Below are 15,151 nucleotides of genomic sequence, written 5' to 3' on the forward strand. Positions count from 1 at the left end.
ATTATGCATTTCAGGTGCAAATTTGCTGGAAGTGACCGTTACATAAATACAATATATAAAAAGAAGTAATTAGTGGTTTATTGTCTGTTCAGAAATCTGATGCCAGAAGGGAAGAAGCGGTTTTTGATACGTTGAGTTTTCGCCTTCAGACTCCTTACCTCCTTCCTGATGATAGCAGAGTGGAGAGGGCATGGCCTGGGTGGTGAGGGTCCTTGAGGACAGAGGCTACTTTCTTAAGACACCGCCTCTTAGAGTGGTTTCTCCTCAGAGAGTTGCATAGATTCAGGAATCGGGATATGGGAATACAGTGGAAAAGTGGGCAATAGTCACCTTGAATTCATTGAATGGGGAAGTAGGTGGTGGGGAGAATAGGGCAGGAGGGAATGGGGTAGGGGGCACCAATTAGCTCCCGTATCTGAACCCTGGACAGGCACCATTAGAACGGTTCGACCAACTCATCCAATTCCGGAGAAACATTAAGCCAAATACCTTCCCTGCGAACGCACGGCGTGTTAAAAGGGCAGTCATGCCTTCAGTGGGATATAAACATGTCTTTCCTGTGCCTGCCCAGGACTCCTACATGTTGGATTACTTTGCTGCCCTCAACAAGTATTTTGAAGTGGGTGTGCCGGTGTACTTTGTCACGACGGCCGGATACAATTTCTCCAGCGTCAATGGGATCAACGGAATCTGCTCCAGCGTGGGATGTGACAACAACTCCATGACGCAGAAGATCCAGTATGCCACAGAGTTCCCCAAGGAGTGAGTCTCATTGATACAGCACAGGCGCATCCTACGCACAGGCGCATCCTACGCGCAGCGCTTCATAATTGCCAAGTTGACCTAATATCTCTGGCAGTACAAATCTATTGATTGGCCACATGGTGTTTATGACTTTCAACATGTTGGATATTGTGGTGCTGGAGAAACTCAGCAGGCTCATGCAGCATCCATGGTAGAAAATGTGTTTAACACAGAACTCAGCAAATGCTGTGCACGTAGTTTATATAGAAAGAAGGAGAAACTTAGTAAGACATGCAGCAAAGGCAAAAATATCATATGAATTTAAGAAAATGAGGGGGTGGTCTCATTGAAACATTTTGAATGTAGAAAGGCATGAGTAGATGTAATAATGTTGTTTCCCCATGGTGGGAGAGTCTTGGAAAAAGGGCACAACTTCAGGATTGAAGGGTGTCCGCTTAGAATAGAGACACGAAGGTATTTCTTCAGCCAGAGGGTGGTAAATCTGTTGAATTTATTGCCACAGGCCATTGTTGAGGCCATGTGATTGGGTGTATTTAAGGCAAGAGATCGATAGGTTCTTGATTAGCCAGGGCATCAAAGGTTATGACCTCGACTACGTCATAGGAAGGAAATAAGCCCTTCAGCCCATCGTGTCTGCCCCACCATTCAATCATGAGCTGATCCATTTTCCCACTCAGCTCCATAGCCCAGCCTTGGGGGAGAACCTTTGATGCTTGGGCTAATTGAGAAGCTGTGGGGAGAAGGCCGGGCTGTGGGCTGAGTGGGAAAATGGATCAGCTCATGATGCACTGGCAGGTGTGGATGGTCGCTTTTCGACCCCCCTTTGTCCAGGACCAGTCTGGTGCTCCATTCTTCAACAGACATACCATAAGGAATGGAAAACTTTAATTTCGGTACTCCTTTATTAGTCACAAGCTTGGTGGGAAGTACATTATTCCCCCTTCCGCCCCCCCCCCCCCCCCCCACCCCCATAGGGGATCAAGAAGCTCCCTAAACATACAAATTCATTGGGTTTAAATTCTCCAATGCTATCTGACATTAATCAAACTCAAGACAGTCTCCTCCTCCACCAAGCATCATCCTATCAACATTAAGCTGTGCAATGTCCACGAGGCGCCGTATTGTGGACCATTCACACTGACGTGTCCCTCTCCTCTAAGGTATGTTTACCCAAATTCATGTGATTGTAGAAAGAAACGGGACTTTTGGAAAGTTATCCACCAGGCTGTTGTTATCAGGCCACACACATTCCAAAGCCTCTCGCTGTCCTTGGCCGGGGCTAAAGGAATTTCACCTTGGCTATCGTTGCCAGGCAACGGTCATCCTGGCCTCCCCCTCCACCCCCACCACTGTCCTAAATTATCTCATCATTCTTTCACAACACAAGGCGCATGTAGGTATTCATTAAAATTGATCAATCTCATCAGTCATACTAGGCAGACCCTTCCTTCCAGAAGAGGCAGACTCGATGGGCTGAATAGCTTATTTCTGCTCCTATGTCTCGTGATTCAAAAAATGTACCCGCAGTGCAGGTTAATGAGGTGTAAATTGGGTGGCATGGACTCGTAGGGCCAAATTGACCTGTTGCAGTGCTCGATGTCTAAATTTTTTTAAAAATTAAATATCCATGGGAGAAATGCTCAGTCAAGGTTTCAGATCAGAACCCTTCAACCAGTCATTTTAGTCGTGATATAGGAACCCAACCTGAAGCATTGGCTGAGCATTTCTACCACAGATGTTGCTGAACCTGCTGAGTTTCTCCAGTAATTCTTTCTTTGTCCAAGACTCCAACATCTGCAGCGTTTATGTTTCTACATTTTGGATATTGTCCCCACTCAATGTCAGTTTAAACGGAATTGATTCCAAGGAAACGTCACCCTCTGCAGGGCAAACCCTCCAGGGAAATGCAATGAGTTGCATACAAATTCGTTTCAATCACTTCTGGGGATACGGGAACCAAGCTTGATTTGACAGCAAAACTACCCAATCAGCAACACTGGGCTGCGGCGTTCAAACTGCCAAAGACACCCAAGTGAAAGAGCTTTCAGCATTGGGTTTGTAAGGAGAAGCAGATGTTTGAGAAAGATGGGGAACAGAGGAGGCAATAACAGCACTGTACAGGATCGAGCAGGAGGGGGGCACCGGGGTGCGGTTGGCAAGATCACGTCGGGCAGAGGTAGGGAGATAGTGAGAAACTTCTGTCCAGAGCAGAGTTGTATGAAATCGAATAGTGGCCACCCATTTCAATTCCCAGTCCCATTCCCTTGTCAATATATCTGTCCATGGTCTCATGCACTGCCAGACTGAGACCACCTACAAGCTGGAGGAACAACATCTTTTGTCTGGATGGCTTTAACATTGACCTCTTGTTTCTGTTTAAACCCCTCCCCTCTTAACTATCCCTGTTTCTCATTTCCTCTAATTCTGTCTCTCTGTCATTCCTTTTCCTTCTATCTCCTTCAGTTCTGCATTCATGGAGTCACCCCGTCTTCCAATCAATTCTCACCTTTCCTCCTATCCATGTCCAATTAACACCTGTCGTCCCCTGTCATTCTCACCCCCACCCCAGCCCTTTAGATTCAGGTACCTGCCTGCTTTTTACTCACACCTTAAAGAAGGCCTCAGGCCTGAATCCTCAGTTATATGTCTTTACCCCCACCATGGATGCTATTAGTGGAATCAGACATTTTGGCATCCACAGTTTGGCACCGGATATTTTGGCACCGGTCACGTTGGCAAAAAACACAAAACTTGTGTAGCCCTTTGGATATTTTGGTGCCTGTAGTTTGGCGCCAGATATTTTGGCACTCGCATTTGGCGATGGACATGGCATTTAAATTTATTATATTTGTAATTAAATGTAATGAATATAAAATTGCCATTTCCGCTCTCCCATCTCCCCATGGTGACATCTCTGCACTGCCATCTCACTATGGGGACATCTCCGCCCTCGCCTCTCCCCACAATGACATCTCTGCACTCCCATTTCCACACGGTGACATCTCCGCACTCCCATCTCCCCGCGGTGACATCTCCGCACTCCATCTCCCTCCCCGCGGTGACATCTCCGCTCTCCCCTCTCCCCACGGTGACATCCCCATGCTCCCATCTCCCTGCAGTATGCAAGACTAGGTCTTGATTGGCCAACGTAGGTCTTGACAGCAACATTGCGAACGCACTCCTCTTCCCTGCAGTGACATCTTCGCACTCCCCTCTCCCCGTGTTGAAAGCTCATAACCGTTGGCACCAAAATGTCCTAAACCTGCTGCAAGACCTGCCGAGTTTGTCCAGTATTTTTGTGTTTTTACTACAATCACAGCATCTGTAGACTACTGAGTTTCACTAAATCAGACAGCACCAGGTGGGATGAGGGCGTTTTACACCCAGAGGGAGGTAGGAATCGGGAACTCACTGCCTGAGGGGGTAGTGCAGGCAAAGACTAACAAAGACTAAGAAGCAATCGACTAGCCTTTGAATCACATGGAAGGTTCTGCAGAAAATGCTGATAAATGGGATGAATGTAGGCGAGTGAAGCATAGACGTGATGGGCTGAAGGACCTTTCTGTGTGGTATCTGGCTCTCTTGCTTTCTGCCAGGCAGTCCGCTGTCTCCTGCGCACACAGGAATAGTAAGAAGAAAGTGAGGGATACATATCAGGTGCATATTGTTTAGCACATTCATGCAGGCCAAAGGGCCTCATCCCTGTGTAGCACTGGTCCCCATCGTATGAAGCACTGCAGTTGCCCCAGGTGCAGGATTCTGGGTTGAGTTGCCCGAGCACCGAGCCACTGCGATCCAATGAACTGTGTCCTCTCTCTTTCCTCAGCTCGTACTTGGCCATCCCTGCTTCCTCGTGGGTGGACGATTTCATCGATTGGTTGAACCCAATGTCCCGCTGCTGCCGACTCTACGCCTTTGGACCCAATGCCAACACCTTCTGCCCTGCCACCAGCAGTAAGCAGTATCTTCAACCTGTATTTACTTAACGTTCAGAATTAGATTTCAGATTTATTGTCAGAGTATGTACATGACATCACACACAACCGTGAGATTCCTCTTCCTGCAGGTGAGGCAAAATCACCACATATTGGTCATGCAAAATTAGAATCTAGTTTATTGTCATGAACATATGTCATGAAATTTGCAGCAGCGTTGAGCAAAACAAGGTGCAAAAATTACTATAAAAGTACAATGACGTCAATACAAGATTCAAAAAATTAAATCAGAATTCATTGTCAAGAATTCCTTATTTTGTGGTAACATTGCAAATATTGCTATAAAGTACATTTTAAAAATAAATAAAAAAAGAGACAGTGAGATGGAGTCTGTGGGTCATTCATAAATCTCGTGGCAGAGGAGGAGAAATTATTTTTGTAATGTTGAGTGTGCGTCTTCAGGTTCCTGCACCTCCTTCCTGATCTGTGAAGAGGGCACGGCCTGGGTGGTGAGGATCTTTGAGGACTGCTTTCTTGAGGCACCGTCTCTTAAAGATGTCCTTCATGGAGTGAAGTCTGGTGCCCGTGATGGCGCTGGCTGAACTTATAACCCTTGGTAGCCTTTCCCTGTCCTGTGCATTGGCACCTCCATAGCGGGCAGTGACACAGCCAGTTAGAGTGCTCTCAACGCTACACCTGTAGAAATTTGCAAGAGTCTTTGCTGACATACCAAATCTTTTCATCGCAATATAGCTGCAAATGGTGCTGCATTCGATCCAGGAGCAATGTATCCCCTGCTCCTTAATTGTCTATCTTTCCACAACTGGAAGAGGGAGGTTTATTTTTCATTTTTATTTAGAGATACAGCGCGGTATTAGGCCCTTCTGGCCCATGAGCCCAGCTGCCCGAATGCACCTGTGTGACCAATTAACCTACTAACCCCCGTCCAACTTTGGAGCGCAGGAGAAAACTGGAGAATAAAGGGGAAACCCATTCAAGCTTCAGGAGAACATAGAAACTGCTTGCAGATTCAAACCTGAGTCTCTGGCATTGTAATAGCATTGTGCTAACTTGAAGGAGCAGTGAGGCGTCACAGGAAGGACTGAGGAAGAACCAGATTGGGGTATACAAGATAATGAGGGGTGTTGATAGGTCAGTGTTTCTCGACCATTTTCTTTCCACTCGCTTATTACCTGAATTAATCCCTTATTAGCCACAGAGCATTCTACAGCTAAAAAAGGTCTCTCAGGAAGGATCCGACCCTCAGGAAGGTGGCTGGGATCTGGGAATGGTGAAGTAGAGACTCTCCCACCATTGAACTGTTTAGATCAGTGGCTTTCAACCTTTTTCTTTCCACTCACATACCACTTTAAGTGGGTGCTCTGTGATTAGTAAGGGATTCGCTGGGGTAAAGGACTTGAAGGGTGGTATGGTTAATGTAGTGGTTAGTGCAACACTGCTACAGCGTCAGCAGTCTGGACCTGGATTCAAATCCAATGCTGTCTCTAAGGAGTTTCTCCTTGTGTTCTGCGTGTTTTCCATGGGGGTTTCCAGTTTCCTCCAACCGTTTAAAATTTACCGAGGGATGTAAATTGCGCAGCACGGGCTCATGGGCCGAAAGGGTATGTCTAAAATAAAATAAAAATGAAAGGGACTCGATGACCTACAACTAGTTATGGAGGCCAAAACTAGTTAAACAGTGTGTGGGTTTCTTTGTGAGCTGTGCGTCCCCTGTAACTCTGCTTCCTTTTCTGGTCTTTAGATGATCTGCTCTGTTTTAAGAAATGCCTCAAACCAAATCTCACCGGCATCATCAGACCATCCAGTGAGGACTTCAACAAGTACCTGCCAAACTTCCTCAATGACACTCCCACCCTGCAGTGTTCCAAGGGGTAACTACCAGTCAGATGTTACATAAACTATTAAAAGAACACACTCACCCGTTCCTCAGTACAAAAAAAGGCGTCCCACATTTTATTATTCTCTGTACGACCACCTCTTTCTTCTACCCTCAACCCGCACATGTAAACTCTGCGCTGTTCGAAATCCCCATTCCTGCCTGCATATATGCATTACATTTCTTGAGCATCGCCACGGAGGAGTCCTCAGCTGCGACTGGCTCCCGCGTGCACGTTACATCACCAGCGGCACCTGCCTCTGATCTAGGCCTGCGTAAGTAAGCACCCAAGACAAGGCTACAAGCAGCAAAGAAGGGACAATAGCGCAACACTGTCACAGCGCCAGCATCCAGGAGCGGGGTTCAAATCTCGTGCTGTCTGTAAGGAGCTTGTACGTTCTCCCCGCGTCTGCATGGGTTTTCCCTGGGGCTCCCACCTTTCAAAGCATACCGGGGATGTAAGTTAATTGGGTGCAATTTGGTGGAATGGATTCTTGGACTAAAAGGGCCCGTTACCGTGCTGTAAAACTAAAATAAACACAATGGTCGGGGGCATAGAGTATTTGTTGTGGTCACCACAGGAGGGATGTGGTAGCACTAAGGAGAGTGCAGAAGAGATTCACCAGGATTTCACTTGTCATTATGAGGAGAGATCAAATAGGCTTAGATTCTTTTCAATTGACCACAGGAGGATGAGGTGACCTTATAGAGGTTTATAAAATAAGGATGGACATAGGATCGTCGGAGTCTTTATTCCAGAGCAGGAGGATTATAGAATTAGAAGGTTGAAGGTAAAAACACATAGAAATGCTGGAGGAACTCAGCCGGTCTTGCAGCGTCCACAGGAGGTAAAGATATATTACTGACATTTTGGGCCTGAGCCCTTCTTCAAGGTATAAGCAAAGAACAGGAAAGGTGTTTGGATAAAGACTAGAGAAGGGAAGAATGGGAGGGGGAGAAGTCTGGACCACAAGGTGTTAATTGGATACAAGAGGAAAGATGAGAATTGATTTTGACTCTGAGAAAAGAAGTGGAATGACCCCACTTCTCAGGTACCCTCCAATGTACCTTCTCCCACAATATTGCAGAATTGGACAAAATATTCCACTTTGTATCTAATCATTCCATGGCTGGCAACCCATTTTAATTTCCTGTCCCATTCCCTTGCTGACATGTCTGTCCATGGCCTCATGCACTGCCAGACTGAGACCACCCACAAATTGGTGGAATAATACCTCATCTTCCGTCTGATGGCATTTATATTGACTTCTCTGGTTTCCGTTAAACCCCACCCCATCTTCTTCCCTCCATCTCATTTCCTCTCATCTTGTCTCTATCTATCTATCTCTTCCCTTTTCCCTCTGTCTCCTTGCACAGAGCCAAAATCAATTCTCACCTTTCTTCTTATCATATCCATTTAACACCTCTTGTTGGTCTGAACCCCTCCCCCTTCCAGTCTTCAGTCTTTATTCTGACGCCTTCCTGTTTTTTGCTTATTCCTTGAATTTTGGCTCAGGCCAAAATATCGGTAAAATATCTTGATCTCCTAAAGATACTGCGAGACCTGCTGAGTTCCTCCAGTATTTCTGCGTGTGTTTTACTACAATTACATTACAGCATCTGAAAACTTTTGTTTTTCACACAGGTTTAAGGTGAGCTGGGAAAGAGATGTGTGGGGCAATTCTTTCACACAGAGGGTAATGCAAGGAGCTGACTAACAAGGTGTTGGGGGTAAATTCAGTAACAACATTAAAGAGTCAGGTTCTTGGAATAGAGGGATATTGTTCTAATTCGCTAGTCTAGATCGACATCACAGGGGTGGCCAACTTTTTAATTCAGGCATACAGCATTTTGGGCTATGAGTACATACCGGGGGTTTAGGTTAATTGGGCGGCATGGACTCATGGGCTGAAATGGCCTGTAACCGTGCTGTATATCTCAATTAAAAATTAAAAGGTTGGCCACCCCTGGTCTAGTGAGCTGAAAGGCCTGTGACATACATCTCCTTAATTCTGTGACCTAGCTGACTTGGGATTAGTACTACAGGACTTGGGTTGAGAAGGATAGACTGAGGTCTCTTAAATGAGGTGAGAGTACGTGACTGGAATTGGGACGATTTGAGAGGATTGCTTGCTGAAGTGTTTACAGTTGTATTTGGGAACGTTGTCTCATGTTCATTCATCAATTGAGGGAGTTTTTTTGGAAAAATTAGGTACATTCACAGGTTGCAATTGTAAACCTCCCACACAACATTCCCTTCCTGACCTGCCTCTTGGACATTAAATGGATCTGCTGGACCACTTGAGAGATCAGAGCAGATCTAACATCTGATTTTGTTCCTTACTTGGTGCATTTTACTTTTTCAGAGGCTTAGGAGCTTATGGAAATGCCGTGAATAGAGGCGAAGGAGGGGAAATTTTGGGTAAGTCGCACAGACGGACTTGTGTGGAAACAGGCCCGTGACAGGCAAAATGTCCCACCGGCACTAGTCCCGCCTGCCTGCGCAAGTGTGCAGAATAAATTCACGGGAGATCTGTTTCTGTGTCCTCGCACGTCTTGAAAAATGCTGGAGATATCCCAGCCTTGGAAAGAACGTCTAACGTCCCTCACTCCATCCACCACCAGTCTCCAGACCTCCTAGTTTAACCTTCGATTTCAAGAATTTTCAGTTGTTCCTTTAATGTCTGGGATGCCTCAGGAACATTGTGCCTAAATACAAACATAAGTGGCGCAGGGGTCAACCACGGGGATAAGATCATAACCAAGCATCCTACTCTCTCCATGTTTCTATTCTGTCCCAAAGTCCCTCGATTACTGACCGCCCAAACACCTATTGGCGCGCCTGCTGATCATGGCCCATTGCATGTTCAACTTAAATTTTTTTAATTTAAATGTAGACATACAGCGCAATAACGGGCCCTTTCAGTTTACGATCCCATGCCGCCCAATTGCACCCAATGAAGCTACGACCCTCGTTACGTTTTTGAACGGTGGGAGGGAACTGGAGTCCCCGGGGAAAACCCACACAGACACGGGAAAACGTACAAACTCCTTACAGGCAGCATGGGATTTGAACCCCGGTCCCAACCGCTGGCGCTGCAGCAGGGTTATGCTAACCACTATACCAACTGTGCCGCCTCTTCTCACCACATCACAAGGTGGACAGCCACTCATGTTGCGGGAACGTCTCTCCCACCAAGCCATCTCAACGTCACCTGAGATTGAACTCGCCTCTATTCCAATGCTAGAAGATACAAAGGTGTATTCTCTTCAATCTCCACACAATATGACTGGCTCAGCCCTGGAACTTTGCTCCTTATGGAGGGAAGAGTTGTGTCCCCACAGAAATTGAGGGGAGATCTCCTCACCTGAACATGGTCTGCGTTCTATGCCAGTGCTCCTCTTGCCTTGGGTTAATTTCTCATAATCTGTTGTTTACCAGCCTCCAGATTCATGGCGTACCATGTGCCTCTGAAGAACTCACTGGAATACACCGCTGCGCTGAGGACAGCTCGTGAGCTGGCAGACAGTATAACAGAAAGCTTGAGGAAGGTTCCGGGAACAGACCCCAACTTTGAAGTCTTCCCTTACACGTATGTTTTTGTTCAAGCTGATTAACTGGGTACTTAGATTCTTTCAAGTAAAAATACACAGAAATGATGGGGGATCTCATCCGGTCTCGCAGAGTCCGTAGGAGGTAAAGATGTATTGCAGGTACCGACGTTTCAGGCCTGAGCCCTTCTTCAAGGAATAAGCAAAAAAACAGGAAGGCATCTGAATAAAGAGGGAAGACTGGCGGGGGGAGGGATCCAGATCAACAACAGGTGTTAATTGGATATGATAAGAAGAAAGATAAGAATTGATTTGGTTCCTGTGAAAGGAAACAGAGGGAAAAGGGAAGAGAGACAGAGCTGGGCAAAAGGTGATGGGGGGAACAAGGTGGGGGGGGGGGGGAGTTAACGGAAACTAGAAAAGTCGATGTTAATGTCATCCAGTTGGAAGATGAGGTGTTGTTCTGCTTCCAATTTATGGGTGGTCTCAGTGTGGCCATGCATGAGATTATGGACAGATATGTCATCAAGGGAATGGGACAGGGAATCGAAATGGTTGGCCACTGGGAGATCCACGCGATTATGGCGGACAGAGCCAATGTGCTCAAAGCGATCTCCCAGTCTGTGTCCAGTGTCTCTGATGTAGAGGAGACTACAACAGGAGCACCGGATGCAGTAGATGAACCCTGCAGATTCACAAGTGAAGTGTTGCTTCAGGACTTTTTGGGGCCCTGAATGGTGGTGAGGGAGAAGGTGTGGCTGCAAGTAGAGCATCTCCTGTGGTCACAGGGGTGGGTGCCAGGTGGACAATTGGTGGGGAGGGAGGAGTGGATGAGGGAGTCACAGAGGAAGCAGTCCCTGGGGAAGGTGGAGAAGAGAGGAGAGGAGAATATGTATCTGGTGGTGGGATCACAAGTTAGGTGGCGTCAATGGCGGAGGAGGACATGTTGGACACAGAGTCTGATGGGGTGGTAGGTGAAGACCAGGGGAATCTTATAACCATATAACAATTACAGTACGGAAACGGGCCATATCAGTCCTTCTAGTCCGCACTGATTTAAGTGAACTCCATTAATTCCACCTACCTGCTCCCTGCCCATGACCCTCCAACCCCCTCACATCCATGTGCTCATCCAACCTCCTCTTAAATGACAAAATTGACCCTGCTGCAATTACCTTTTCCGGAAGGTCATTCCACTCAGCCACCACTCTCTGAGTGAAGAAGCTTCCTCTTACATTACTTCTAAAGCTTTTACCCGTTCCAATCTCTCCTACCCTCAAGGGGAAGAGCCTATTCACATCTACTCTATCTATTCCCCTCATAATTTTATATACCTCTATCAAATCCCCCCTCAACCTTCTACGCTCCAATGAATAAAGACCCAGTCTACTCAATCTTTCTCCGTATTCTTGATACTGCAATCCAGGCAACATTTTAGTAAATCTTTTCTGCACCCTCTCTACCTTATTGATATCCTTCCTTTAATTTGGAGACCAGAACTGCACACAGTATTCCAAACTTGGCCTCACCAATGCCTTGAACAGTCTCAACATCACCTCCCAGCTCCTATATTCTATGCTATGTGTGCGTGTGTTCGCTCACGTACGTGTGTGCGTGTGTTCGCTCACGTACACGTGTGTGTGTGAGTGTGGTAGTTTTGTATGTTTATAGGAGTGCTTGTCTGTATGTATGTGGGAGCCTGGTTAAGTGTGTGTGTGAGAGAATGTGATTGTGTATTTTTGTGTTTCTATGAGAGGGCACGTGTGTGTTTGGGAGTGAGGGTGTATTTATGTGCATGTATTTAGGAATGTGTGACTGGGTGGCCATACATTGATGTGTTTGTGTACCTCCATGTGTGCTTGAAAGTGGGAACATGGGTGGGTATGCGTGTACATGAGCATGTATGGGATTACGTGCACTGCTGTGTGGTGTTCCAGACCCACTGACTCAGGTTCTTATTCTCCTGGACCACAGGATCACCTATGTGTTTTACGAACAGTACCTGACCGTGGTGACTGAAGGGATTTTCAACATCGGCATCTGTCTGATCCCCACCTTCGTGGTGTGCTGCATTCTGCTGGGGATGGACATCCAGTCTGGCATCCTGAACCTCCTCACTATAATCATGATCATTGTGGACACTGTGGGAGCAATGACCCTGTGGAACATTGACTTCAATGCTGTGTCTCTCATCAACCTGGTCACGGTAAGCTCTAATGTCCTTTCAGAAGATCCGCTCATACCAGAGAGCAGGTCTCACCCCGCTTGCACCATTGCATGTCACATTTCAGTTGAACCATTGGGATGGTTCATCTAGGATTTCAGTAAAAACACACAGTAAATGCTGGAGGAACTCAGCCGGTCTCGCAGTGTCCTTAAGGAGATTAAGGTTAATTACCGACGTTTCGGCCCTGAACCCTTCTTCATCAGCAAAAAAACAGGCAGATGTCTGAATTGAAGAATGGAAGAAGAATTGGAGGGTGGAGAAGTCCAGACCAAGAGCCAAAAGGTGTTAAGAGGGAATGTTAAGAGGGAAAGTGAGAATTGATTTTAGCTAAGTGAAAGGAGGGAAAGGGATGAAGATGGTGGGGGAGGGGAGAGGGGGTGGTGTTTTCTAACAGAAGCCAGAGAAGTAAATGTTAATGCCATCCAGTTATAGGGAGCCCAGACGTTAGATTGTTTCCCCAATTTGCGGGTGGTCTCAGTCTGGCAGCGCATGAGACCATGGACAGACACGTCAGGAAGGGAATAGGGCAGGAAATAGGTGGTCGCTGGAAGATCCACGCTATTGCTCAATGAAGTGATCTCCCAGTCTGCGTCCAGTCTCTCTGATATAGAGGAGACCAAAATGGGAGCACCGGATGCAGTAGACGATTCATAAATGAAATGTTGCTTCACTTGGAAGGACTGTTTTTAGCAATTGTTAATCAGATTTGAAAATCTTAAGTGATAAAGGTGCCACTGAGATGTGTGAAAGGCAGGAACATTTTAAGCATGGTGTACCAACACTGATTTATGAAGTGAATCATTCATTCATGGCTCAAGTCCCACCTATCCAAAGTGTGCTGAGAATGCAAAGAGGGGGGCAGTGAGGGGTGGGAGGAGGTCAAGGAGGCTTAGGGGCATGTTGCCATATGCTGGGTTATAGTTTGAACTGAAGAATTGTGGGATTGTGGAAACTCAGTCGCTGAGATTTCTGGCCTTTTGGATGTTAGAGCCATAGAGCATTACAGCAGAGAAACAGGCCCTTTGACCCATCTAGTCTGTCCTGATCTATTTTTCTGCCTGATCCCACTTGACCTGCATCCAGTCCATAGCCCTCCATACCACTATGTTCCTGTCCAAATTCTTCTGAAATATTAAAATTGAGCCCGCATTCCATTCCACACTCCCACCACTCTCTGTGTGAAGAAAATTCCCCCGAAACATTTCCCCTTTCACCCTTAATCCATGTCCTACTCTCAGTGGAAAAAAGCCGACCTAGGTTTACTGTAAATATTATAATTTTGCATGCCCCTCTTTCTACTACTGTTAGGTAAAAACATCATGAGCTGGGAATGTAGAGGGAGTCACCCAGTGCTGGGCCGTAACAAGATGCAGTTGTGACCTTGTACTCTCAAGATAAGAGTGGGGATGACAAATTGATGTGCAGGAGGCTAGCAGAGAGGGACAGCAACAGTTTATTCATTGGACAATGTCATGGTATGATAATTTACTAAGTACGTATCCTAAGGTATATAAAAAACACCACTTGCTGATAACGGAAGAATGCGCCTTCTCCAACTAACACTGTTAGTTGCAAGTGTTACAATCCGGCAATAAAGAACAAAGAACCTTGATTTCGACTCAGTCTGGTGTTTGACTCACTCATTCATGAACAAAGCAGACCTAACATGATGTTTTTACCTAACACTACGCTCCATGGAATCAAGCCCTAACCAGTTGAACCTGTAACTCAGTTCCTGAAGTCTGGGCAACATCCTAGTGTTCTGGGAGTTGGAGTTAGTGGAGGAAAGTTATACTGACCACCAATGGCTGGATGAAGATACAGAACAACGAGGGGCTGAATATCCTCGTCCAGTAGCATTTCTGGGAGGCTGAACTCTCACCCCTCTGTTCTACCCGTCAGGCTGTGGGCATGTCTGTGGAGTTTGTCTCTCACCTCACACGTTCCTTTGCGGTCAGCACCAAGGAGAATAAAGTGGAGCGGGCAAAGGAGGCCACAGTGACCATGGGCAGTGCGGTATGTTGGCTGGGGAAGGGGTGGTGGACCTGCTGGGAGGGGGGGGCTGTCCCTGCTGGGAAGGTGATGTTCCTTCTGGGGAGGGAGTGGTGTACCTGCTGGTGGGGGTGTATACCCGCTGTGGTGGTAGTGGGATCCCTGCGGGGGGAGTGGAGTCCATTCCTGGGGAGTGAGCTGGGTGGGGGAGTGTACAGGCTTGGGGGATGGGTGGGGTTCACGGGGGAATAAAGGGGAGTTAAACTCCCGTCCCCCATGTCTTTGGAATGGGGGTGTGGGATGTAGGGGGGGAGGGAGAGAAACCCTGTGGGATGGGGTGAGGGTGACTGTGTGGGATGGTGGGGGGAGAACCTGTGGGATGTTGGATGTGGAACAAAGCCCCGTGGGACGTGGGGACGTGGGGCCTGCTAATATATCAGCTCACCCTGGGATCCCCACACAGCCATGGGGAGAGCATGCAGCCTCCATCCACTGCAGCCCTTGCCCATGCTCTGCATACGAATGAGGAGATTTCACCACCGTGGGCTGGGGTATGCCATCACTCACCTGGCATCCTGCTCTGTTTTTTCCAGGTGTTTGCAGGTGTTGCTTTGACCAACCTACCTGGAGTCATCGTGCTGTACTTTGCCAAAGCTCAACTCATCCAAATATTCTTTTTCCGCCTCAACCTGGTGATCACGCTGCTGGGTTTGGTCCACGGTCTGGTCTTTCTCCCCGTCCTGCTCAGCTACTTTGGTGAGTACAACAATTCCCATCATTAGA

At 47.1% G+C, this 15,151-nt stretch overlaps 1 protein-coding gene across 1 annotated transcript in view; it reads left to right on the forward strand.

Annotated features, from left to right (window-relative positions):
- Positions 1-15,151, forward strand: part of npc1l1 (NPC1-like 1) — a 49,259-nt gene that overhangs the window by 28,247 nt on the left and 5,861 nt on the right. The window contains exons 11-18 of the mRNA XM_069917629.1: positions 572-762; positions 4,592-4,719; positions 6,463-6,592; positions 8,964-9,019; positions 10,040-10,190; positions 12,124-12,355; positions 14,279-14,392; positions 14,962-15,124. Coding sequence (XP_069773730.1) covers positions 572-762; positions 4,592-4,719; positions 6,463-6,592; positions 8,964-9,019; positions 10,040-10,190; positions 12,124-12,355; positions 14,279-14,392; positions 14,962-15,124 — 1,165 coding nt within the window. The remainder of the gene's footprint in view (positions 1-571; positions 763-4,591; positions 4,720-6,462; positions 6,593-8,963; positions 9,020-10,039; positions 10,191-12,123; positions 12,356-14,278; positions 14,393-14,961; positions 15,125-15,151) is intronic.

Source organism: Narcine bancroftii, chromosome 2, assembly GCF_036971445.1.
Source record: "Narcine bancroftii isolate sNarBan1 chromosome 2, sNarBan1.hap1, whole genome shotgun sequence".
In the NCBI taxonomy this organism is placed as follows: Eukaryota; Metazoa; Chordata; class Chondrichthyes; order Torpediniformes; family Narcinidae; genus Narcine; species Narcine bancroftii.